At 43.7% G+C, this 26,778-nt stretch overlaps 1 protein-coding gene across 6 annotated transcripts in view; it reads right to left on the bottom strand.

The window, feature by feature from the left end:
* ATP2B4 (ATPase plasma membrane Ca2+ transporting 4) overlaps nucleotides 1–26,778 on the bottom strand; it is a 256,117-nt gene that overhangs the window by 28,168 nt on the left and 201,171 nt on the right. For all 6 annotated transcript variants that reach the window (XM_063142032.1, XM_063142062.1, XM_063142023.1 and 3 more), the window contains 11 exons: nucleotides 25,283–25,444; nucleotides 23,288–23,502; nucleotides 21,316–21,558; nucleotides 18,329–18,570; nucleotides 13,593–13,827; nucleotides 11,192–11,371; nucleotides 10,516–10,603; nucleotides 9,738–9,844; nucleotides 8,758–8,949; nucleotides 7,097–7,310; nucleotides 5,742–5,953 (listed from right to left, as the gene is read on the bottom strand). In XM_063142032.1, coding sequence (XP_062998102.1) covers nucleotides 5,742–5,953; nucleotides 7,097–7,310; nucleotides 8,758–8,949; nucleotides 9,738–9,844; nucleotides 10,516–10,603; nucleotides 11,192–11,371; nucleotides 13,593–13,827; nucleotides 18,329–18,570; nucleotides 21,316–21,558; nucleotides 23,288–23,502; nucleotides 25,283–25,444 — 2,090 coding nt within the window. The remainder of the gene's footprint in view (nucleotides 1–5,741; nucleotides 5,954–7,096; nucleotides 7,311–8,757; nucleotides 8,950–9,737; nucleotides 9,845–10,515; nucleotides 10,604–11,191; nucleotides 11,372–13,592; nucleotides 13,828–18,328; nucleotides 18,571–21,315; nucleotides 21,559–23,287; nucleotides 23,503–25,282; nucleotides 25,445–26,778) is intronic.

The following is a 26,778-nucleotide window of genomic DNA, read 5'->3' as shown; positions in this document are numbered from 1 at the left end:
CTGGGAACGCCTGACTAAAAGGTGTAGGATTAGACTATACATTTCCTCAAATTTCCTCCCTTCATTTTGAAGCTGAAAAAAGTCAGGCATTGTGGTGAAAATAGACACAACAAATTTGGAGTCATGGCTTCAAATAAATAATGGCTTTTTTGAATGAACTCTATACAGGGGTTTTCTTGTGTACAGAGGGCCTTGTAACAAGCTTGGGCAGCATTTTTCCTCCTTCCCTGAAGATTGGATCTTTTGTTCATGAATCTATTGAGGGACAGAGCACAAATCAGGAGCCTGGGCAACTCCTGGATTTGAGACCAAATAACTGACAAAAGGTGAAAGCTACCCTGCAAAGTTACTAAAGCAAAGCACTCTCAAGCGAACTTTATACCTATTTCTCTCCAGAGAATGGCATGTTTTGTTCATAGCTCAACTACTTCTGTTTGGCTCTTTCCACTCCTGTTCTGCACCTCATAAGGGGAAGGGAGAGTTGTTTGTTCAGGAGAGGACAGGCTGAGAACTGCTATCCGTCACCAATAGGTCTGCACTGCAACTATGAGGACTATGATGCAGTGAGGCTGGAGCAACCACTGCTGGTAATTGGGCTGAGGTAAAAAAAAGCAAAAGGGGGGGAAATTGGAGAAGCCTCAAGGAACTCCTTGTTACACCTCATTACTCTCTTGGCATCCATGGACTCTACATTGCTTTGAGATGCAAAATGGATGACAGATGCAGAAGTCAGTGAACCAGGAATAGAGTGCTGACCCCCAAAACTGTGACTGAGGGAAAGCTATCATCACCGCTTTCCTCTGCGACAGTCAAAATGGTGGCTGCCTGTTGTGAACGCCATGAGGTCTGGCTGAATGATGTGAAGGATGGGTAGTTGTGGCTGAGCAGTCACTTTGCCTATTCCCAGCCAAAAGTTGAGAAGGGGGGGGAGCTATGGAGGAAACATTGGTGCTCCCCAGCTTCCTTTGCTTTAATGCCACCTGCTTTCCTGTTCTGAGCACAGGAAGCCAAGCCAGGGGAGAGAAGGCCATTCCTTCAGCAGCACTCTTCCTCAGGTTTTGTGGTAATCCTAACAAATCCAGAGTCTGAGTCTCTGCCTAAAATTATGCATCTGTCATGGAAAAGAAATAAGCTACTGCTGAGGTAAAAATCCAAACAGCTCACATCTGAGCAATGCCAGAACCCTGCTGCCAGCTAAGTAGGCAGGGCTGTTTCTAGGGGAAGCCTCTTCCCTTGGTGCCATTCTTGCTGCAGGACCCATCTGTCAACAAGAAGACATGCTTCCCCACAACTAGAGGCCGTCCCATCCCTGGACCAGTGGAAAATGCCAGTGATTGCTAACCTCCTAAGCAACTGGAAGAGCGACAAGCTGCTGTTGGAACATTTCATGTAACCCATCCCTGACCACAAGACCTTGTGTAAGATTAAAGCTACAGGCAATTTCCTCTATTGTCCCTATAGTTAAGTATGCAAAAAGGAAAATTCTGTGAATGTCTGTTCTTGATGAAAGGAAGACAGCCATCGGGAAAGGGCTTTCCTTGAAAGAGGCTGGGAAGGCACTCCAAGATACTTCAACTGATGAAGTAAGTGTGTGTGTGTGTTTGTGTGTGTGTGTGTTCAACCTCCCTCTGCTCCCCAAAAGGAATAGGGAAAAGTAAATGAGTGAATAAATCTAACCCGTAGAGACTGAAAAAAACTAACTCAGAACAAAAGCCTCCTATAGGAACTAATACAAGAGAATGGGCAGCCTTGCCCCCTGAAAACAAGAAAGGAAGCTAGGAATCTCATTACTTGGGGTGGGGGGGGGAGGGGGGAATCACCCCAGGGAAGGGTGGAGAGAGAAACTGACCTCAAAAAACTGAAGTTTAACCACCCCTACATAAAAGGAGAAATGTCAGAAAGGAATAACAGGCACAAATAACAAGGTGCTGGCCTTAACCAAAAACAGACAATTTTTTTTAAAAAAAGGAAGAAGTAGTTAAGGATATATGTGTGAATTAAAATTTAATACAAATTAAATTAAATTATTAACACTTTCAAAGAACACTCTTATACATTTACAAATGAAGTAATAAAATAAAACCAGTGCTCATTAGACTCTGGCCGTACGTGTTTCGACTTGTTGAGTACTCAACAGCCTAGGTAGATCCAAAAATTACATTATGTTATATAAACAGGAAAAGAGAGAAAAAAAGAGAGAAAATTCCTTTGCTTCTATCTGAGGCACTAACAAATGCTTTTCTGTATATTTTTAGTGATTGGGCCACTGATGAAGACTAACAAGTCGAAAAGCACGCAGCCAGTCTAAGGAGCACTGTTTTTATTTTATTTCTTCATTTGTAAATGTATAAGACTGTTCTTTGAAAGTATTAATAATAAAATTTCATTTGCATTAAATTTTAATTCACACATATATCCTTAACTTCTTCTTTTTTTTTTAGAAAGGAATAACACCCTTACAGAGAGTCGGCCAGACAGATGGTAGCCTAGCTGTCCTCCTTCCCTTGAGGAAAACAGAACATCAACGGTAAGTACAGAATTTCTATTTCTCTCCTGGAGTAGAGGAGGATAGCTAGCAAGCAACGGGATGTCAAAAAGCAGTGGGTACCTTAAAATCAAGAACGCTCTAGGCCAGCGGTTCTCAACCTGTGGGTCGCGACCCCTTTGGGGGTGGAACGACCCTTTCACAGGGGTCGCCTAAGACCATCGGAAAACACATATTTCCGATGGTCATTTATTTGTAATTAGAAATAAATATTTCACAATATATAATTACATATTGTTTTTGTGATTAATCACTATGCTTTAATTATGTTCAATTTGTAACAATGAAAATACATCCTGCATATCAGATATTTACATTACGATTCATAACAGTAGCAAAATTACAGTTATGAAGTAGCAACGAAAATAATTTTATGGTTGGGGGTCACCACAACATGAGGAACTGTATTAAAGGGTCGCGGCATTAGGAAGGTTGAGAACCACTGCTCTAGGCCAACACTGTCTAGGGCTACAAACCCTCGAGTAAAACCTATGTTCCAAAGGCATCTTTGGAAGAGAAGGAAATGTTCATCTTATAGTTTTGTTTTATCTCCTAGTATATGGTATGCACCAAGGACCAGGTGATTTGCTTGCGAATCTCCTCTGATGGAGCTCATTCCCAGAAGGCTGTAGAGGTGGCCACCATCCTCATAGTGTGTGTCACAATACCCTCAATGAGTGGGAAGTTATTGGAACTGCAGGCTATGGCGATATTTAGTTATTTTTTAATTACAGAATACTCTCTTAGCCACTGGGCAAGAGAGGCCATGGAGACCCAATTTCTTAAAGAAGACAACCAGCACACTATGCTGGTTGTGTGATTTGTCCTGTCTATATCAAACTTGCTAACTCTGCATATATCTACAGAATGTCATTCGAGAGCTGTGACTGGAAGGAGGACAAATTTATTGTTTTATACTGTATGTTTTTATCTGTACACCGCTCTGAGATCTTAATGATATAGGGCGGGATATAAATGTTTTAAATAAAATCAGTTCTGAGGCAACGTGAAAAGCTGAGCTGACCTGATTGCAAGACCACATTGTCTTGGTGAAAAACACACAATTCCTTCCTTGAGAAAGTTGTTTTCCAAGACCTTTTTCAGCCAGATGAATGTGAATAGAGTGATCATGAAGACCTAAGGCCTAAGAGCTACAGAAGTTGCCTCTGCAAAGGGAGGCTTTTGGTTCTTCCATCATAATGATCTACTGGGAGCTTGTTTGAGTCTGAAGGCAAGGCTGCCCTAGACATGAGAGCTGGAACTGGGGCATCTACCTGGGGTGTAGTCAGATCTTGCATTATAACCTCTGGCAAGAAGATCAAACCAGTCCATACTCCAGGAAATAAAGCCAGACTGCTCACTTGAGGGAATGGTATTAAAGGCAAAACTGAAGTACTTTGGCCACATAATGAGAAGACAGGATACCCTGGAGAAGAGGCTGATGCTAGGGAAAGTGGAAGGCAAAAGGAAGAGGGGCCGACCAAGGGCAAGATGGATGGATGATATTCTGGAGGTGACAGACTTGACCTTGGGGAAGCTGGGGGTGGCGACAGCCGACAGAAAGCTCTGGCGTGGGCTAGTCCATGAAGTCACGAAGAGCCGGAAACGACTGAACGAATAAACAACAACAAAGGTAGCAGAACATGTCACAAAAGTGATGGTGAGATTTTGGCTTATAAGGTTTGGCCCACAACCTAAGTTCGCTGGAAACAGAACTGCCAGAGTGGAGGGTGGAGCTGCAGGAAAATCTGAGGCAATACCAGATGGCTTGGCTGGCTGAGCTACTGTAGTGGGCCAATCCTCATCTGGGAATGTTAAGTGGAGAGTCTCCATAGCCTTTGCCAGTACCCTAGTGAAAGTGTCCTGAGGGAAAGGTCTGCCCTGGGCTGGTTTTTTTTAATCTTAAAGCCCTGAGAAAGCTCCCTGTCCTCCCTGTCTGAACCCCTTGGAGAGAAGGCCCAGGAATCTGAAATGCAGAGGGCAACCTCTGAAAACATGGTGGGACACCCCTGCCCCCATACCTGGGTTTCTTTTAACCTGAGTGGCCTTAGGAGAAAGGGTAATGAGAAACAGACTTGATTTGCCTTGAGAGGGCTCCTGCCCTGAAAGGTAGCCATGAAATATTTTAAATAAATAAATAAATAAATCCTTTTGTTACTGAATGGTAATGTATGGACCCCTGAGGTAAGTTGGTTTTGCTAGATGAGGGGAGTTGTTTCCTCCCCCTGCTTCCTGTGCAGGGCTCTCCAGGAGAGACTGGGAGGAAAATGGCCACGTTTTCCCAAGCAGGCTTTAGAAAGGGAGGAAGGATACCGACTGCTCATGGATCTGTAGCATCCCTTGGGACAATAAGAAGAGGATTGAGATTTATAATAGCTCCTTTGATGGTGACTATCCTTAAAATGATTATGGGAAGACCGGTCCCTAGCCCTGAGAGGTGATCTCTCTCTGGAGCCTCTACTTGTATTTCAGGGTGTGGTAGCGTATGCTTGAGTTAGGCAGTGATCAAACCTAGCTAACAAAACCAGGATGAATGCACTCTCTTTTGACAACGAGGGAGTTTGGGAATGCTTGCCCATCATATGCTTCAGAAGCTGTTGTGGAGAATGAGGCAGAAAGGCTGAGTGTCCTCCCGCCTTACCCCATAAGGGAAGTGACAGTCTCATGTCTCTGTGCAGCTAGGGCAGTCGTGATTCCATGTCCAAGGACTGTGTCTCCTGCTGCAATCCCCACGGCCAAAGTGATGTTGCTGCTGGCTAGCATGCTTACAGGGTGGTGCCTCTGTGGCAGTAACTCTGAATGTGCTAAAGTCCTGCTGACACTTACCACACAGGAAAAACTAAGGCGTCCTGAGGGAAGCAATCCCTCTCCTCCCCAATCAATTGGCCCATGTGCCAGAGTGGCACGAGCAAAGAGGGATTCTCTCTCTGCTTTGCTTACTGATGCTGCCGCCCCCTCGAGCCTCTTGCAAGTCAGGTGCCTGACTGCATGGAGGTAGAAAGTTGTCTAAGGTGGAGGGGAAAAGACCACCCTCCTCTGGAAATGAGCTGGGATGTCAGAAAAATCTCTTTGGGGGAGTAATGTAATGACTTTTCCTTGGCTCAGCCCCCCAAACTACTGCAACTACAGACAAAGTTGCTCACTTGGTTCCCCCGCCCCGCATGTTTCCCACCCCCTCTTAGCCCATTCCATTTACCTGGGCAACGAAAGTTCCTAGCACCACTGTGCAGAAGATGGGGTTCCGGAAAATGGCATCAAAGACGTTCCTCTCACCATGGATTTTGCGAGCATTGATCTCATTGAACAGTTGCATCATGACAAAAGTGTTGAAGACGATGGTGTAGTGCTCGGTGGGTGGTGAGTGGAGGGGAGTATTCCGGCCACTGTCTATATCAAAAAATTTCTCACCTATCAGGAAAGAGTTTTTAGAGAAGATAAGAATATTCCTTCCTTCTATAGATGCCATCATTTATGATGCGACTGCATAATATACAACATAACCCCCCTATTAGACCTAACTGCAATAGTGACTTGCATTTCATTAATCAGCCCATGCTCTGCACAGCATTGAATCTTTCCTCCAGCATTCAATTTGGTTTGCTTAGAATGTCACCTTTCATTAAAAGGCTAGGTTTCTAGTCCTCATGTTGTAGGAAAAGTTCCAACATTAATACCTACAGAACATAGGAACCACACTGTGAAAGCAAACTAGGCAACCATATGGGGCAACTACATTCCAGGGATGCCTGCCTCAGTTGTGTGAATGCCCTGGAGAAAGTTGTTGCCAATACATGGGGAAGGTTTGCATAGAGGCAACTTAGCAGCATATTGTGTGTTCCAGGGGACATGATCTTCAGCCTTCTATTTTCCATCAGCCAGCTGGTACATAAGACCCAATTGTAAACGAGAGGAAGTAAAAAGTTGACATTAAACATAAAAATAAGGAAATATCTTGGTCAACTGTTAATCATGTATGTGGGGATATAGTTAAGCCATAAAGTGGGGCTTCTATGCTCTGCTCTGTTCACTGTTCTTCCACAAGTCTCCAAATTTGTCTTTAAGAATGAGAAATCACTCCTGTATGTTTGCAGATAGAGACACCACTATACAAAGGATTTAAGAACATGCATGACCATTCAAAAGGGGTCAGAAATTCACTGGATGTATCTCTGAACCTTGCAGTATCAAACATGGAATTTGATTTTCCCACCAGTTTCTGGACTACCTTCTTGCAATAGAAGTGGGTTTACTAGGTATCAGAATCAGCTGAATGACTGGTTTCATTTTATCAAATGTACAGGAAAAGGAATTTTGGCTGAAAACCTTCCTATACGTCAAAGCACCCAACCAACAGTTGCCATGGAGATGTTTTAAATTATTGTTGGTGCTACCCCGGAAGCCCCATTTTGGGGGTATAAAATAGTAGTTTCTAAATATTTTAATAAACAAACTCTACTACAATCAGGGGTAAAACAGAGAACAGAATCTACCTTCCAAGACCCAGCCTGGTGCTTCTATGCCCTGCCTCCCCTAACTCCCTATGCCTCTCACCTGCAAAGAGCAGCGTGAAGATAATGGTGAGCTGGTACACAGCATGCCCCAGGATGTTCTTCATCATGGTGCGGGAAATTAGTGGCTTGTTGCGGCCATATGGCCTGCGCATGAGCAAGGACTCCGATGGGGGTTCTGTGGCAAGAGCTAATGAGGCAAAGGTATCCATGATCAAGTTGACCCACAACATCTGGACAGCCTTCAGAGGAGAGTCCTGCAAAAGGAGAACGATCTCTTAGCAAGAAGTACATCTTAAATCTACTCCATGACCATTCCGCCCCATTTCCCCAGCCTTTTTCACCTGGAATTGACATGTGATAAATAAGCTCCAAAGGGGCTATTAGAATAATAATCTAGGGACGTTGACTTTGCAGCCCAATGCAACTCATGCTAATACTGCTAACTACTAACTATTAAGTCCCAGTGGGGTGTTAAGCCAGAGATCACATGTGTCTCCGAAAGTTCTTTTGTGCAACTTGAAGGCTTCTGCTCTTAACAAATTTCAGAAATCCCAACTTATCTAGTCTTCATTGTTGCAGGGATGCTTGGACAGATATGACTGCAGAAAACTTCCTATGTACTCATCAGTGTTGCAATAATCTGATCCAAATATAGAGTAATTGGGTAATTGGGGGTCTATTAGCTACAATAACCAAATACCACATCCATTTTAAGAGTCAATTTATTTCTGATTACCAGAAGCTGAGGACAAAGAACAAGCGATTGCTCTCTCTGTTTGTACCCTGCCTGGGCCATCCAGCCGGCAACTGCTGGAAATGCTAAACAGGTGGATCTTTGTTCTGATCCATCAAGGCAATTTTCTTTTATTCTAATCCAACCCTTTCTATAACTCAGAACTTTACACACTCATCTGAATCAAGACCAGAAATTTTGACTGAACTACTAGCTTTCAAGGTGTTATTATCGATTTATAAGACTCCAAACACTTCAGCATCAAGTTATCTATGATAGGGATGGGCAGAAGATAGATCTCCAGATGTTTTATACTTCTACTCCCAGAAGCCCTTGCCAGCATGGACAATGGTTAGGAGTGCTGGACGTCCAAAACATCTGGAGATCTGTTGTCTGCCCACCCCTGATTTAAGACATCACTTCCTATTGTATAGGCCATCTGGTCTTTACATTCTGAAGCGGAGGCCTTGCTTATGTAACATGGCCTACTGATGTTCCCTTGGTCCTGGTGTAGAGGAGGGCCTTTCCATTGCAGTGCCTACTATGTGGAATGAGCTCTCCACTGAGACTAGGTGGTCTCCTAGCATGGAGTGTTTGTGCTGCCAACTTAAGAAATATTTATTTGCTTGGGTGTTTCCCTGACTGCCAACATTGTCAACTATCCTGTTGTTTTGAAAGAGGTACGCTATTGCTTTATTATTTTATTGATTGCTTTTATTGTATCTTGTTATAATTTTATTTTGTGAACTGCTTTGGGACCAAAAGAAAAGAAAAGTGGTATATAAATGTCTTACAATAAATAAGGCCCCAAATAAAAGACACCCAACTTTCAGAAAGGGTCAAACTATCCAACATCTTTGCAGTAGAAGCAGGAATAGAACCCAGAGTGACTGGTTTTAACATACCCTGTTCCATGGCACCAAACATTAACCCATAAAGAAAATCCCTCCCCATTTAGCTGAGGTTACCTGTGTGATACAAGCACCCGTGAAAGCCACAATCACAGCCACTACATTGACTGTTAGTTGGAACTGGAGGAATTTTGAGATGCTGTCATACACGTTGCGGCCCCACATCACTGCCTTGACAATGCTTGTAAAGTTGTCATCTGTCAAGATAATGTCTGAAGCCTCTTTAGCCACATCTGTGCCAGCGATGCCCTGAGGAAGACAAGATGACAAAGTGGAGCAGTTATTGCTGCTTTAATTGGTTGTCCACAGAGATAGGCTTGCACCCAAAATGTCAAATGTAACTTAGTTTCAGACAAGGACCACAAAATTGCAGTAGGAATTATATGGATAGTCCCATTAATGTTCTGCAAGGCAGGAAGTGGCAACTGATTTGCATGTAGTAAAAACAATTGCTACTTGAGAAACTAAGCTCCCAGCCTATGCAAACAATTCCATTACTTTGATTCCCCCTTTGCAAACCCAAAGCTATGATGAAAACCTAGCCAGTAACTCTGCTCAAATTCCTCCTCCTCTGTGAAGAGCCATGGCAGTGGATAAAGGAGGCAATTAGGCTTATTGCAAAACTCAGTTATGAACACATGGTGGCAGTCAGCTACTACAGAATCTGCCATTGCCAGAACAATCCCAGCAAGCTTCAGAAGCATTAAGCAGGTACCCTGCGGTGACCAATTTTCCCTAATGCTTGCCTGCTGTGTCCTACTGAGCCCAGGGATTGTGAGATTCTGTCCTGAGCTGTAATATCCCTGACTTCTGCAAAGTGCAAAAACTGAAACAGAAAATAGAGCAGAATAAAAATAGAGTTTTAACACACACACACACACACACACACACACACACACACAGAGCACACTATTCCCCAGCCTCTTAAGCCAATGCTGATTAGCTCCGTTACGCCAAAGCACACACCGGAAAATCACTATCCCCACATACTGCTGCTTTTGCCTTGCAACACAGCTCTGCAGAATATTAGTCCATACCATAGCAAATCCAACATCCGCTTTCTTCAAGGCGGGGCCATCATTGGTGCCATCCCCAGTCACCGCTACCACTTGCCTCCGTTCTCCAACAGTACTGTCAATAATTCCTGAAAGATGAACTAAATGTCAGTAAAGGACAAGCACAAACAGAGCCACTGGACAGCAAAGCATGCAGCTTGAAAAGCAACTGGTCAGTTCCCAGAAGCAATTGAAGTGGTAGTTAAAGACCACCACCCCAACCATCTATATGAAGCAGCCCGTCAACTAAGATCCTTCTGTGCATCCCACCACCTGCTTACATATGGTTGGCAGGGACATGTAAGAGGGCCTTTTTTGCTGCAGTGAATCTCCTTAGCCCTAGAATGCTCACATGGTTCCCACCTTGCCAATGCTGTTGACTGAAGACTTTAGTGTTTCGGCTTTTGGTCTGCCCGCCATTTAAAAAAATATTTTTATTTGTTTCCTGGCTCTTTATTGTTAATTTGCGGCTTGTTAATTTTTAATTATTAATTTTGACTGTTGATTTTTTAAAACCGCTTTTAATTGTGTAAGCTGCCTTGAGCATTTCCTTCTGGAATTAGGTAGGTGGGTTATTAATTTCCAAAAAATATAAATGAACTCAGTGGCTTTAGCTGTGCAAGTCCCATGCCTTCTCTTAGTGTTCTGCTTCTCACTAAGGAGGCATGCCCATTAGCCAAGGAAGGCTCTGCTCCCTCCAGTCTCTCCCCCGGCCACTTCCCTGAGGACATTTGAGGGCCACCCCCTCAGTTGACCTTACCTTTCACAAGTGTGTGTTTATCAGTGGGCGAAGAACGTGCCAAGACTCGGAGCTTCGGCCAGATTTTATCCAGTTGCTCTTGCTCCACCTGTAGGGTAAAACCATGAAAACACAAACCAGGTTGGCCCCGAACCAGACCTTTAAAACCCCTTTCCCTACCAGACAGAATTGGCAGAAGGTTCTAAGAACTCCCGAGTGACATCTGTTTAACTAAGGAAAGGTTAATTTCATTTGATGAATTATAAGGGGTGGCATCAAAATTTCATGTAGAGAGAAAGCATTTTGCCAGTGCTAATATGGATCCCACATAGCATCTGTGGGCAAAACCAGCCAGTTTTCTGTGGCTAATACATTTGTAAGTTAGCAGCAAATGGCTGGTGTCAGCGTGGTTTCAAATTAGGAAGCCACAGCACATGCCAGTAATATTAAAGACTGGCATGGGGGCAGAGAAGCTGCATTCTAGCTTAGCCAAGTCTGTACTTCTGAATGGAGAATCATTCACTTCAGGTGGCTAAACTGCTTTGTACGAAGATCACAAGATGAATACACTCCCCAGAGATCACAAGACGAATACACTCCATAGGACGAGGCATGTTTCAGAAGGAACCAAGCAGGGAGTGCTCCTCTAGATAAATTGACAGGCTCTTGTGTGGCCTCAACTCCTTATTCATCTCACCTCTCCTTTTTCATTGCGGATAAGCCGATTGAATTCTTTTCCCTCCAAACACAGGAAGTCCTCTCCAGGCACCAAAATCCCACACTTGGTTGCAATGGCACGTGCTGTGTTGATGTTGTCACCCGTAACCATCCGGACAGTAATACCAGCACGTTGGCACTTTTGAATGGCTTCAGGCACCTATGGGTGAGCAATGAGATACACACAGCTAGTAAGCTGGGAAGTGTGAGTCAGGAGAAAATAATGGATAAACCAGAAAGAAGAGGCAAAAAATCCTGCACACACCTTATTATCTTATATACCAATAGGATAGTAGTTATATACTACTATATACAAACTCATTCTCTTGAGCGTGGATCCTTATATAGGCAAAATTGCACCATCCACACACAAGAGGGAGATATCAGTAGGCTCAAAGAAACTTCAAGATTTGCAGAAGTAGAAAACTTTTTCAGTTGAAAAAAAACCCTGGAATCCTAAGGGAGGGGACTCCTCCTGCTGCCCCCCCCCCCCCACCAAGCAAAATAAAGATGGAGCATACAAAGCTAGCTGTGAATTATGGGATTTGTAGTCCAGTATGTCTGGAGGACACCCAGTTAGGGGCTGCTGTGCTAGAGGGTTAAGACTGAAAATGAAAAATTCTCTTCCATTTAATAATAAGTAAAAGCTCTAAGAGCAAATCACCCCAAACCGCAAGTTTCATGAAACCCACATGTAGACTGTCATGCATGATGACCGCACACACACACACACACACACGTATTTCACTGTATACACATGCAATATCCTATGCATGCTGGGAGCCAGAGCCAATTGTGGCTTCCCAGCACATGTAGTACCCTTGTAGCCAGGCAACATGTTTCTACTGAATAGGCACCACCACTCTCGCCTCTAGCAAGATGTAACCTTGTTGCCACCCCTAAATGACACTGTGTTGTTCGGGATCCTCTGGCGCCAAAATGTGGGTGGGTAACCACTCCCCCGCTATGGGGTGGCAATGCAGCAGCAGGTCAGCCTCCCACCTTGCCCTGCATCGCTGATTGTAGTGGCGCGTCACTGCTCTAATAGGTTTATCTTGTACAGAACAAGCTTGAGCAGGGCGAGAGGGAGACATTACTAAGAAATCAGCAAATTGAATCACAGCCTCCAGAGCTAGTGCACACAGGGCATCTGTGAAGCCATTCCAACCCCCAGATACTTCAACATCTAATTAAGGAAAGGCGCATGCAGGGGGCTGGTTCTGAAATGTAATCAAGAGGTAGGCATGGGACCATTTATTGTGTTAGGTGAGTTGTCTGCTTGTCACCCCTGTGGTAAGATGTGAGGGAAAACAGAGTGTGGGAGGTTCGGGAGGAGTAGAGTGAGGAGGCAGTTGCTGGATGAAAACAAATGTGTCCCTTGTTCTCTCAGTAGCCTTCATTACATGTCAGAATACCTGTGTGGAATTTGTGGCCATATTCAGCACAAGACAGGGTTCCCGTGTCCTTTAAGAGGTGCCCAGAAGAGAGAATGTTGACATTAAAATGTCTCCTAAACCTGCAGCATCATGACAGGAGAAGCAGCATCTGCCAAAATTCTCTCTTCTAGGCAACTCCTAAATATGGCTGTCAGCAACTTTCCTGACAGTAGGAACTATCTTGAGCACAGTAGGGTGAAATTCAATAGGTGCAACTTTCCCCCAGTTGCTGAAATTCCACAAAGAAAAAAAAATGCTGTGCCTCTTGATTTGCTCCCTGCTGTGTAGCTGCCAAAAGTTACACATGGATCAGTTTGGAATGGAGGTGTAACCCTACTATTAATCTGACAGAAACCATTTCCCAGACTAGCAACCTTATTAGCAATAGCGTCACAGTGGACATTGACTGACCGTTTCCTGACAGTACAGTTGTCTTGGAGAACGAGGAAGCACTCGGAAAGTTTATGAGACTTCTTCTAAAGGAAGCCATTGGCACAACAGCAGAAGCAGGGGAAACAGAAAGCATAAGCCAGATCTGAAGACCAGCAAGTGGAAGACACAGCGAAGTCAAGGCAAGGAAGAGGACAGAACAGAAAGGTAAAGGAATCTAATACATTGAAGGTCACAATGGATGATCTAAGCAGGAGAGTCAAATGAAGAGAATAAAAGATGAGAAGTGGCATAGTAGTAGTCAAAGAGGACAAGAGTCTCAGGGGATACATCAAGGAACATGGTTTGGAAAAGATCAGATCACAAGTATAACCATCAGAATGAGAAGTGAGGGACCAAAGCTGGGGTTGAAGGAGGTGGCCAGGAAAAGTAATCTAGAAACAGCAGGAACACAACGAGAGACAACACGGAGAGAGAAAGAATATGATTAGAGGTCTAAGGTGATGTAGTGCCCTTCACACTAGGCACAGACATAGAAGCAAACCATTCTGGTACCTCTGGCCGAACAGGGTCTTCAATGCCAACTACAGTGATACAGGTAAGGTCAGACAAGATCTCATTTTCAACATCCCAGTCGGGTTCGACACCAGCAGGAAAATCCCGGTAGGCCAAACAAATGGTACGCAGCCCCTGGCAAGCCATTGGCTCGATCACTTTTTTCACCATCTCATCCCGATCCTTCACCTTAAATATTCGAGGTTCCCCATTTTTTTCTAAGATCTTTGTGCATCTGCATCAAAAGAAAACATGGATTAAGGGAATGAGCATGTATCTTAAAGGCTGTGTTCACATGAGCAAAGTCAAACAGTTTTAGAACTCTGTATAGCAGGAGATGTGCAATATCTGTCCCTCCAGGTGTTTTGGCCTACAACTCCCATCAGCCCTAGCTAGCATAGCTTATGGTGAGGAATTATGGGAGTTCCAGCTCAAAACATCTGGAGAATTATAAATTGCCCACCCCTGTTGTACTGGGTAAATCAAGTGGGTGTGCTTTATTGATGTATGGAGCACACACTCTTTACATATAGGAATATATTATCCATTTTTTTCCTCACTATAGGCTTGGGTTCAATGAAATCCCAGCAGCAAATTGCAAGGTTCCCTTTTATCATACCCTCTCTCTGCCTCAGACAAAGGCACTCTGGGAGAAAGAAGAGTAGTCCCTGTTTTGACTGGCTTCACATGGAGCAAACAAACAGTTCACAAGAACTGTATATTGTAATAGGGCCGGAGATATCAAATTGTTAGCAGTCTAAATTTTGCTTAGATCGATTGCAGAAGCTGATAGAAATCCTCAGCTGCCTTGAGCATTATGTATAGAAAGGTGGGACAATAATAATAATAATAATAATAATAATAATAATAATAATAATAATAATTTTAATCTAATTCATATTTAGAATAGAATCTCGATGGAGCAGACCAAGAGACCTACATCCATTTGTTGTAGAGGCAGGAGAAAGAGTGGCTCTAGAGAAGAAGTGGAAGGTGTCTCCTTGTCAAGCACAGAGCCAGATCTTTCTTCTAAAGAGCCTGCCTGCCTAGGAATCAACACAGACATTATCTTAAACTTGTACGTAGCAACTATCTCTTCCCTCACAACTTTATTCTAGAACAAGTCAGGGGCCCTTATCCTCTCACAGCAAGGGAGGAGAGTAAAAACAACAACCCTACCCTCCCATGCTAGAGTCCCAATCAGGCCCCCTGCACATATGGGTCTTAAGTAATGTCTGTTTTGCACCCTAGTGTACAGAGTGAATAGTGCCCAGTCTACTAGACTACTGGATGGCAAAATGTAGGAAGAAGTAGAAGGATGTGACTAGCTCTTTTTTAGTCATGCTTTGGGGACGCAAGTATTTTCTGTCCCTCACCCATGGCTAGGGGATTCATCCTGCCTCTAGGTGCCTAATCTCTATGATTATCCCATTCTCTAACAGTGAGCTCCACAGATAGATTTTCTTGACAGAAAATGGGCTGTGGGTATGACTTTTGTCAGAGAAAATATGAGAGGGAAAGAACACTTTGTGGACAGAACTGGAGAGAGTGAAGGAGTCTTTCAAATGCAAGAAAACCGTTACTTAATAGCATACACTGCTGAATGTACATGAGAGCAAAAAGTATTTGTGTCATTAGTGTCTTTCACTTCAACAACAAAGCTCTCCAATGGCTATTAAGACATATTGTTGGGCCAATGTAAACAGTGAAAAGCAAGAGACTGCAAAATTATGCAGTTCTTGCCCTCAGTGGATATGTAGGACATGAGCTAGCAAAATTAAGAGTGTGTGTTTGTGTTGTGTTGTGTTGGCCAATCTCTTATATAATTCTCCTGAGAGTGTAGAGTGGTGATGGAAGAAGCCTGTCCCATCTCAATTTAGAACAGGCTGGTCCTTTTGGATCTTTTTTTTAAAAGTGCGTTCTTGGGAAGTGCTTGAGCTTTTCAAAATTCTCAAAAAACAAAACAAAAACCCAACCTGATGGAGCTCCACCATTGTTGCCAATCCACTCATTTACCAGTGTTCATCCCCCCCATTTACCTACACTATGGCTGGGTTCACACAACACGCTAACATACCTAATGCAGGTTGTCGCTGAATCATGGGTTATCTTGTTGTCTGAAAGCACTGCGTTTTCCACAGGGTGGGTTATCATTTTGTCAGAATGCAATGCTTTTTCTGCAGAGTTGGTTGTTAACAAGTATGGCTTGTTAACTAGGACCTAAGCTACACCTGGAGACCTTCCGGGAGTGGGGAGGGATGATCATGGGGTTTTGTGCTTCTGGGATCATCCCTCAGGGGCCACCCGCCAGTGAATTTTCCTGGAAGTGAAGGAGGGCCATTCCAGGACACCATTTTTTAAATATAAGTGGAGACATTTGCGCAACAACACGGGTGCGATTCTGCGCAAAGGTACGATTTTTAAAAAACATACATGCCACCCCACCCCCCCAAACTTGGTGTTGGAAGGCGCCGAGAGCCATTGCAAACATGGTCAAAATGCTCTCCCCCTTACCCCTGATGCCCAGGGACTCTCCCCGCACAGCTCTTTGTCCGTTTCCTGAGCCCCGCTACTCATGGGGAAGGGGGAGGACCCCGGGAGGGAGAGCCACACCGCCCACAGACCTCAGGATTGTCGCAAGAGCAGAGAAAAAAATGGGGGCAAAAGCAACCCCAGATATTGCGGGAGAACTGAGTGGTCATTCTCGGTTCACCCCGGGATTAGCTGTGCATCATTTGGACTTGCAGGGACAACCTTGAGTCCACGCCAGGATAAATGGCAGGTGTAGATAAAGCCTATGCTGAACAACCCAATAACAAGCTGTGAGTTCTCAAGATGGTTTGTTCAAGAAAAAATAAACAAGCCACCCTGTGGAAAATGCACTGCATTCAGATAACATGATAACCCATGGTGGATTAGTGTGTTGTGTGAACCCAGCCAGGGAAACAGCGGAAAACTGTGAAAGGATGGAAAACAGCAGCCTAGATATTTGGCTCAAGCTCTTCTTTTATGGGCAAACTAGGCATGACACCATTCATGCAATTAGCAACTGCGTGAATGGCTTTTAAAAAAAATAACAGCAGGTGCAGGAGCGCTGATCTATTACTGGGATCCTGGCAGCAATGTATGTCTCTGTGTGTGTCTGCATAGGGGACCTTAATCCTTTGCTCCCACTGCTGCCACAATCCAAATCTAATTTGTATTGGAAGGAATTCTCCAATTTGCACTGATGGAGCAGGTGTGCCCCTCCCTGAGCCATCCAGATCAGGAATGCGGGCAAAGGGTTAAAGTCTCCCTACCTCTCCACCAGGATCCTGATGATGATTGGTCCCTCCATGCCTATTTATTTTAAAAAAATTAATGCAATTGCTAATTGTGCGAATATTATCATATCTAACTTGGATCTTCTACATGTTCAAGCTTTTTGCAATGCTCACATCCTACAATGTGAATGGGAAATGTAGTCTTTTATTCCTCCTGGAATAAAACAGGATAAAAACATACACAGTTAACTTCCCAGAGTCCACACTGGTAATACAGGAACAGCTTTAGAAGCAGCCCTTGGTGTTAACCTTAGCTCCTGTTTTCCGTCCTCTATTCCCCCTTTCAACTTGGTATATGCGGTAAAGGGTCGTAGTAGGAAGCTGGCGGATGAAGAGGGCTGGTGCCAAGCTGTTAGAAACCAAGGTGAAACATATGGGTGAGTCTTGGGCTAAGTTCATAATGAGTGTGTTTGAACCGCCGAATGACCTGGTTTGCATGTAACAAGAAGCCACCTTGAGTAAATTTCCTCATGGAGCTTCTTATCATGGTGGAAAGGAAAGGAACCTCTCGTGCAAGCACTGAGTCATTACTGACTCTTGGAGGGACGCCAGCTTTTGCTGATGTTTTCTTGGCAGGCCTTATAGTGGGGTGGTTTGCCGTTGCCTTCCCCAGCCATTATTACCTTTCCCCCAGCTAACTGGGTACTCATTTTACCGACCTCGGGAGGATGGAAGGCTGAGTCGACCCGAGCCGGCTGCCTGAAACCAGCTTCCGCTGGGATCAAACTCAAGCCGTGGGGAGAGTTTCAGCTGCAGAAACTGCTGCTTTACCGCTCTGCGCCACACGACCATTTTGAATATTTAGGGTGGGGTGGAGGCAAGCCATAGCTTCTTATGTGCAAACCCAGCAAGGGTGGGTTGCCGGGGTGGTTGAGAAGCCAATGACTCAGGGATTTTTGAATGGGGAGGGCTAATTGCAGAAATGGGAGAGTTGGAAACCATTTTCCATCTCTAGTGCAGAGATAACTAAGAAAGTTAAACACAGTAGTAAAGCATATAAGAGGAGCCTCTTAATTTCCTTGCTATTCTGACCACTTCTCAATTTAACTCAAAGAATAAGCCCTTCCTTTGACAATATCGTTTGGCTTTTCTACAGAACTGCAAGAAAAACCAGAGAACGATTTGGAGGAGTTGCTCTCAGAGAATCAGCCCAGCAGGAAACCAAAGAAAGATAGCTAGTAACCTTTCCACTTCTGTGGATGCTACCAGAGCTTCTTTCAGATTCCCCATTCTGCATGAAGGACAGTTTCTCCTTGGAATTTCCTGTTTACAAAGAGAGCTCCCCCATTTCCAGGTCTGTCCTACAGTTCTCCTGGAAGGATTTCATAGCCCCCTAATCATAGAACAGGGAAGCATATGCTACAAATAGTCACTAGAGGCCCCGAGAGAGCCATTAGCAGAGAATTTAATTACTTGCGCAGGATGATCTCAGACGCTCCTTTGCTGTACATGCGGAAGCTTCCATCTGGGTTCTTCAGTACCGTACTCATGGACTTGCGAACTGAATTGAAAGTGTAGACCTTGTACAGCTTTTCCTCGGGCACTTCGTTGCGGACAGCTTGATAATCCTGTTTCAGGTCCAGCACAAAACCCAGAAGTGCACACTCTGTCTTGTTGCCAACTTGACGTGGGAGACCTCCTTCTTTCTCTGGTGGCTACATTTGCCCAGACAAGTGCAAGATGAGAAATTAGTGGTAAATCACAGGTAAACAGCCATGACCATTACATTCTAATAGAACCAGATGACTGGTATGCAAAAAAACAGCATGCAAACCAATTCAGTGTAGTAGGTAGAGCATTGGACTTGTACCAAGACAACTTGGGTTCAAAACTCTACTCAGCAATGAACCTCAATGGGTGAATTTGAGCCAGTTACAATCACTCAGCCTAACTTAACTCATACAAAGATTAAAATCACAATGGGGAGAGAGGGAGTTAAACTTAATCAATGAAAGTAAGGATAGCCCTGCTGAATCAGACCAAACACCTATCTAATCCAGCATTCTGTACCTACTGTTGTCAACAAGATGCCTATGGGAATCCCATAAACAGGACATTAAGGCAATAGCCTCTTCTACTGGTGTTCCCCCAGCAACAGCATCCACAGACATACTGACTCTGATCTTTGAGGTAGCATATAGCCATTACTATTAGAAAGCCTTATCCTCCATGAAGCTGATTCCCCTTTGAAGCTATCTAAACTGGTGGCCATCACAGCATCTTGTGGTAGCGAATCCCAATTTCATTGCCAAACTAGATGTGACTGTAAATGCATCTCTGCTTTGATGTCAGTGGAAAATTGCTCCCAAGGGGATTTCCTCAGTACCAGCATTGGGGAGGAAAGTGTTAAATCCCCCCCTCCATATCTGCTGTGAACCTGATAATTATCAGCCCCTCCAAGTGATGATATTTACATTAAAAACAAAACTGAACGCAATATGCATTAACAACCCATCTAGTTTAGTCCCAACTCTGAGCTCTTTGGAGGAAAGGCATGATAAAATAATAACAACAATCTAATGGAAAACATTTGGATTTGTCAGTGGTGGGTGCCTATCACTAATGAGTAGAATTTCAAAGCTTAAAAAATGACACTGAGTAAAGAAAAAATCCAAAGCCAGTTAGCTAGATGGGTGTTATTTTTATCTTTCAGAAGTCAAAGCCTTAATCTCTTTAGACTTCAGTTCCTATCTGTGAAAAAGGGATATTAGCAGAATTTTCTTACCTGTCAGATTTGTCAAGCAGAGGGCTCTTCTGATCTCAGACTGACTGTTGGGTATTCAAATTCCTCCTTGCCATTCCTAGATCAGAGGAGCCACCTGTTCAGCACTTCCCTACCTCACAGGAGAGTTTGGAAGATGTATATATTAGACATTTTGGAAAGAACTTCATATGCTATTTTTTTCTGAAACAGAAATTACTTTGGCATTTGAAAAAAGAAGGAGCATTTCATTAACACATGACGGGTGTTGTGTGTGTTCTGCTGGGAATATATAAATAGGGAAGCCAATACATGCATCAGAGAAACACATCCATGCCATCTAGCATATGCTACTTTTCCCAACAGAGAGATTAACCTTGTTTGATTTTTTTTCATCAGACACACAGATAAAAAGTTAGTGACAAGCGGCCTGCTCTGCTCCCACAAAACGTATTGCAACTTTTCTGTTCATCAGTGAATATACTGCAGATAGGGTATGTAGAGTCGATAGGGTCAGTTCACATGGTCACCCAGCTTAAAAATAGTGTTCTTTATAGGGATGGGGTGAGCTATTTGCAGCAGAGACACCCAGAAATGTAAACACCCCTTTCCAAATTAAAAAGAGCAGAATCGAGGCAGGTATAGCCCACTATGAGCAGGCACTCAGGTCAACTCTGCTTGTTCAAGCCCCTTATCCTCTGCCAAAAATGAAGAAGCTACCTTGGGGGTCATGGATGGCATTGTAGCAGGTGATGGGAAGGACTCCATGAAAGGTGGGAGAAGCCTGCCAGTCATCTCCACCTTCCTCTGACTGTTTGAGAAGATGTTGGTAGCATAATGACAGCATCACTATGCTGCGAGCATTTTCACGTTTCAGATGGTTGGGGAAAAGGGGAAAGGCTCCTGTTACCCTGTCCTGGTTCTCAAAGGTGACACCCCCCCCCACAAACATACTTGGGGACAGGTAGTGGGTAGCAGAGAGGACTGGGCTCCTTCAGGCATTCCTTTGAATGCTCTAGAGTAATGCTTGCAGGGAGCAGATTCATTTTCAGAGCAAGCACATAGTTGCTTGCCCATTTCAAACTCTGTGGTCGAAGAAGAAGGCACGCGTGCTTTATCCCAGGGCACACAAGCATTCCACACACAGTCATTACTAAGGGGGAAAGGTCACACAAATCAAGCCCTATGCACACCTGGACATATGCATAGAGCACACCTGGCTTCACACAATTCCTTACATTTTTTAATGTATTTGTTACACTTCTATCCCATCTTTCCTCGAAGGAGCCCAATGTGGCATATATGATCCTCTTCTCCATTTTATCTTCACAACAATCTTGTGAGGGAAGTTAGGCTGAGAGTGAGTGACTGGCCCAAAGCTGCATTATTATTATTATTATTATTATTATTATTATTATTATTATTAGTAGTAGTAGTAGTAGTAGTAGTAGTATCCCACCTTTTGCCCAATACTTCATGGCAGAGTGGGGACTAGAACCCTGGTCTCCCTAGTCCAATACTCTACCCACTACACCACACTGGCTCTTATGCACAATGCGTGCCCACTCTTTCCCCCATGGAATGACAAGATGCTCACAGGCTGAGTGTATGACTAGTCCCACTGAATCCTTGCTCACTGGTGGACTAGAAAAGGGTTTCAAGTTCTAGCTCTTCTACCATAAAGTAAGCTGCGACTCACCAGGATTTTAGAGGTGTAAGCGGAGTTTATTGCAACACCATTGACAATGAGGTCCAGGATCTTGGGCAGGATGGCTTCTGGGTCAGGGATCTGTTGGTAGTGGGTGTCACCCACATAAGCTTGCACCACAGTCATACGGTTCATAGTGAGAGTACCTGTCTTGTCTGAGCAGATAGCAGTGGCGTTGCCCATTGTCTCGCAAGCATCCAAGTGCCTAACTAGATTATTATCTTTCATCATTTTCTGTGTGAGGAAGACATAGGAATTACTGAGAAGGGATACAGATACTCATTGGCACAGATGGTCATTCAACTAACATAGTGACAGCCTAGAGAAGGAAAGGAATAAACGGGGGAGAATGACCTCCTTGCAATCTGCCTCACTGGCAAATTGTTTAATTAAACTGCCCCCTTCCCCTCACACACACACCACCACCACCACCAAGTTCCGGCTTTCAATGATGCAGCCAAAAAGAGTGATCTCCATATTAAAGTAAAAATAATAGATAAACAAATAAATAAATAAAAGTGAGATCTACCTACCTAGGTTTTCAGTATTTGGGATTAAGGGAATTTCTACACGAGGCTTTCATTTTGCACCTTTACCAGGGCTTCTGCTTCCGGATTCTTTGTTGGATTAAGACTGGCTCGTTTACAGGTGCTTTTTTTTCTGGGGGGTTTCTTTGCCTGCTGTTCTACAGTATATCTTTCATTATACAGTCACCAAACAGCACTGTAGTATAAGTGAATTGCGCAAATACATGGAGCATTTCATAGCGCTATTCAGGATATACCAGACTGTCCTCAATTTTTTAAAAAAACCCTACGATAATAGGTGCAAAGCACGGGGGAGCCCTGGAGGATGACAACATTGTGTAAAGGATTCATGGCAAACTACCATGAATGAGCAATCACAAGCACACAATAAAAGCCTTGTGTAGAAAGGCTCAAACATAACATTTAAATACAGAAGTTAGAAAATCTGCCTCTTTCAATTTGAAGGCTTCAAACCACTTTCTCCACGTACATCTAGCCCAGCCTGGTGCCCTCCAGATGTGTTGTACTGCAACTAATGGCCTTGCTGGCTGGAAATGATGAGAGTTGCAGTCCACACATCTGGAGGGCACCAGGTTGGGGAAAGCTGTTTATTTTATTTATTTATTATGATTTTTTAATTTTTAATAATTTTTACATTAACAAGTAACTTTATCAAATGCAGTCACACACATAAATTATTGATGCAACTATAGATAACACAATTAGAATATTGTATCTATTGTTAATTGGTCCAGTTCTATATCACATTAGAATCTGGTACTCCAAAACTAATTGGGGGCTCATCTTCTATATTCAGTTCTAAGCAATGCATTAAGAATGTGTTCCAAGTTACCACAGGTTGGGGAAAGCTGATGTAGCCACAGAAAATGTGGGCATGCATGCCTGAAACTAGGGATGAGAATTCTGACTCAAATTGACCTGATCTGCACCCCCTGGACTAATATACAGGTCAGAGCCTTCAGGTTTCACACTCTGCTGAAAAATACATTTAGGATAAAATGCATTTATAAATGTGTACATTTTGACAAAATATGTATATACACACATATTTTGTAAGAAAATATACTGAAAAATAAAAATACAAATATGTATTTTTATATAAATTTTGTGCAGAATTTTTTTAAAAAAGAAATTGCCTCAATGCAAAAACGGGGCAGAACCACTGTAAGAATGAACAAGCATGAAATTGACACGGTCTAGAAATACACTGTTCCATCCCTATCCAAAACTCTTTTGATGCACTTCAAAGAAAAAAGGCATCTACTCCCCACTCCCATATACAATACAACCTTTGATACAGACCCAAATCTAGCCCTTTTTTTCCTAAAAAGAAACCACCCAATACACTGATTCATCCCTTCACGTCCCCAAGCCTACATCAAGCCCAGAATCTCCTTTAGAGTCCACCTTCTCACCTTCACAGAATAAGCCAAAGAGATGGTGACAGCCAGGGGCAAACCCTCAGGGACAGCCACCACCAGCACAGTGACACCAATGATGAAGAACTTCACAAAATACTGGATGTAGATGGGGGTACATTCAGCCAGCCACTGCCTTTTCTGAATCCCAAAGTTGTCAATCACAAAATACAGGATCAGGATAATAACTGTGATGGCTGACATGATCAGTCCTGTGGAGAAGCAGGAAAAGAAAAGAAAAAAACTAGTTGACCTTGAACAGATCTCCAGCAGTTCACAGGACTGACTGCATCACAGCCAGAACAAGAAGGCAGGCTAGGCTGCAAGTCTGGATTAAGGCATACTAGTTAGAGTTTAGTGGGAGATTATCAATCCCCCAAAAGGACAAGAAAGGAGAAAACTGTTAGCTACCCATAAGCAGGACCTCTTGTCTCAAGAACTATTTGAGAGACATACAAACTGCAACAGAGCTCATAGGCCACATGGTACCTACGAGGCAAGTTTACTTGGCCTCGGGACTAATCACTCAATCATTAAATGGGTATCATTAAACCTTAGCAGCCCCCTAGAACCAGCCACGGGGTTTGGACATCGCAACAACCTATGCCCGGTGAAGGTAATTATGCCAATTATACAGCTTGTGACCAGCAGGGATAAGAAAGAAAAACAAGCCACCCTGGCTTATTCTCCCGCCGTGATGATGCAAACCCACCCAGGGTATAAAAGACCCTTAGCCTGTTTCCTCCTCTGAGATTGTCCCAAGGTCATTAATGTCATAGTAATTTGCACCTCTGATCTACCAATTGTGTACTTGACCTTATTAAACATAACACGCATATGCTTACAGCTTTTTCTTTCCTTTTTAAAATAGCAAAGCTGTTTTGGGAGGGGGAGATTTGGAGTGGAGAAGTGGCACATAGGGAAAGGTTAAGCACCCTTCCCTGTTTTTCTTCTCCAAATTGCCCCACTTGAAGCTTTCACTAAACAATTTCTTTAGAAGGGCACCAGGGTTTTTGTTGTACACATTTGCTTTCGGTCTGACCCTAAGGAAACCAATTTAATGAAGAGCCAATACTGCTGACAGAATTCTGTTGTGGGTCTTTGCACGGTGGAAGGGTTAAAAAGACTCAGAGAAAAGATTCCACCACACTTTTGAAGCAGCAACTAACATTTTATCAGCTCAAGCCATTAGTCTATCTGGCCCAATATTGTTTCCACTGACTTGCAGCTGTCAGCGGAGGCTGGTGGCTGTGATTTTGGTGGGGCTATGAATCCCAGAGTGGATTCACAACCCCACTGAAATCAGAGCTACCAGCCTCCACTGGCAGCAGTTCTCCAAGTCCTCAGGCAACCCACCTACTTGATATCCCTCAACTAGGGTTGCTGGGATTGAACACACAACCTTCCAGTTAAAAGGATCTTGGGTAGCAGGGCTAGGAAAGCCTTCTGCATAGACCTCGGAGAGTTATTGCCCATCAAAATAAATACTGAGCCAGATGCGCCAATGTCCTAACTTAAGCTAATGCAGCTTCATATGCAGCAGAAAAACACACTGGGAGAGTTGGGCTGAGTTATGTCAGATTCTGAACTCTGGAAAACTTGTGGTACGGTGGTTGTGGTAGGGATCAGCGAACATGTGTTATTCGAGCTCATTGAGGTTCTCTGAATTCCTCCTTGGAGATCGAATAGTCTCATTTGTGGCCCCAAACATGAGTGTCATTATTTTTTCCCTAATCAGGAAAATGCACATTTTAAGAGTGTGCATTCCCCCCCTCCCCAGGCTAAAACATGAAAATGTGGATTTTAGGGGGAAATGTGTACTTGCTCAAGTGTGCACTTTTGAACATGAACACAAGTTCAGGAAATTGCAAAATGTTCCTGAAAATTGTGCTCCTGCCATTTGCCTTCCTTGCTCAGGCACAACTTAAATTTTAATAGAACCGATCTAAACACCAGGGAGCAGCCAAACCCTGCCCCTATCTACATGCTCACCTGCTTTCCCAATCTGAACTGCCAAGCGCGTGAGCTTCCCTTGCAATACTGACTTCTCCTTCTTTGGGACTTTGACTTTCTTCTTCTCCTTCTCCTCGTTTTCCACTCCTTCTTGGCTTTTCAGTGGCTGGATCTCAAGGGCCACACCATCCTGAGTTTTTGCTGGATCCAGGATGAAACAAACAGTGGGTGAGTGGGAAGAACAGCTAAGGAATGCCTCAGATGCAACAGAAAGAGAAGGAAAGATGGCACAGAGAGAGAGAGAGAGAGAGAAAATCCCAGTGCACAGGAACCCCAACAGCACTCACAGACACTTGGTAATATGGAAACCTAGAAAGTCCAGGGAGCCCTCCTTCACATCCCACTGGAACAGATGACTGAAGCAGCTTGTGAAAATCCCCTCAAGCAAATACATTTCAACATTTAAGTTGACTACAGCGGGAAGGAAGGGCAGCCTTGCTAGGAAGGCACAGAAGTCACATCTCTGGGGATCTATTTCCCGGCTCTGCTTGCTGACTTGCTGCATGTCCCTGTGCAAGGCATCTCCTCCATTAGCACTTCTGTAAGATGGAGTTATCAGTACTTACCTCGCTGAGGTAGCAAGATGGAGGGTGTGAGTGTACAAAACCTAATTTGTGAATAGCTACAATACTTAGACTCCCATGGCATGACTTAAACTAGCATTCTACTCCTCATTAGAGGACAAAACTGGCTATTTTAGAGATAAGTGAGAGCAACCAAGATGCACTTATTATTCTTGCTTAGACAGACAGGCAAAGTGAAAGACAGCTTCATGATGGCTTACACCTGGAGTACTTAATAGCTCAAAAGAGGTCTACACACTACCCAAACTTTTTGATTGTTAATATTCAGGAGGACGGGTCTCTTATAAATCAGCAAACAAGATCAACTCTGATTTTAAATTGTGATCAAAACAGTGCCATCTCAAGAGTGCATTCTGGCAATGAGTTCCGGCAAAAGCTTGAAATCTTTCCTCTGATCCAATCCCTTGAACTCTCTGTTAAATGCCAGTGGGAGCTATTGCTTTTCAAAGTATGTAGACAATATTTGTGGAGTTGTGGGGAGAAGGAGGAGTAGAGGAAGGTTAATTATGAGGGGGCAAGGACTGAGTTAACTAATGAGAAGTGAATCTGTTAGTCCATTTCCAACCCCCAACCCCAACTTGTGTGATCCAGCTCCCAATGTCTTTGGAGCCTCTACTAAATACAAGAGGCAGATCCTCAACTGGTGCATATCAGCATAACTGCAGCAATCAACATCACCTACTAGATGCGTGGATTCTGTCCCTAAATCCCCAGAATACGTAAGAGCTTTTAACAAAGCCAAATGCTGCAAGCTTTTATGCTATGTGCTTTCTTCTCATCACTTGTTTATGGCTCATTTGGACATTTGTAAGCACTGAGAAGTATTTTATACACAGTCTGAAATACAGATCTCTCATCATAAGCCAACATGAGATGCCATCTCTTCTCAAA

Source organism: Elgaria multicarinata, chromosome 1 (genome assembly GCF_023053635.1).
Source record: "Elgaria multicarinata webbii isolate HBS135686 ecotype San Diego chromosome 1, rElgMul1.1.pri, whole genome shotgun sequence".
NCBI classification, from domain to species: Eukaryota; Metazoa; Chordata; class Lepidosauria; order Squamata; family Anguidae; genus Elgaria; species Elgaria multicarinata.
This window is presented reverse-complemented; position numbering and strand designations above follow the sequence as displayed.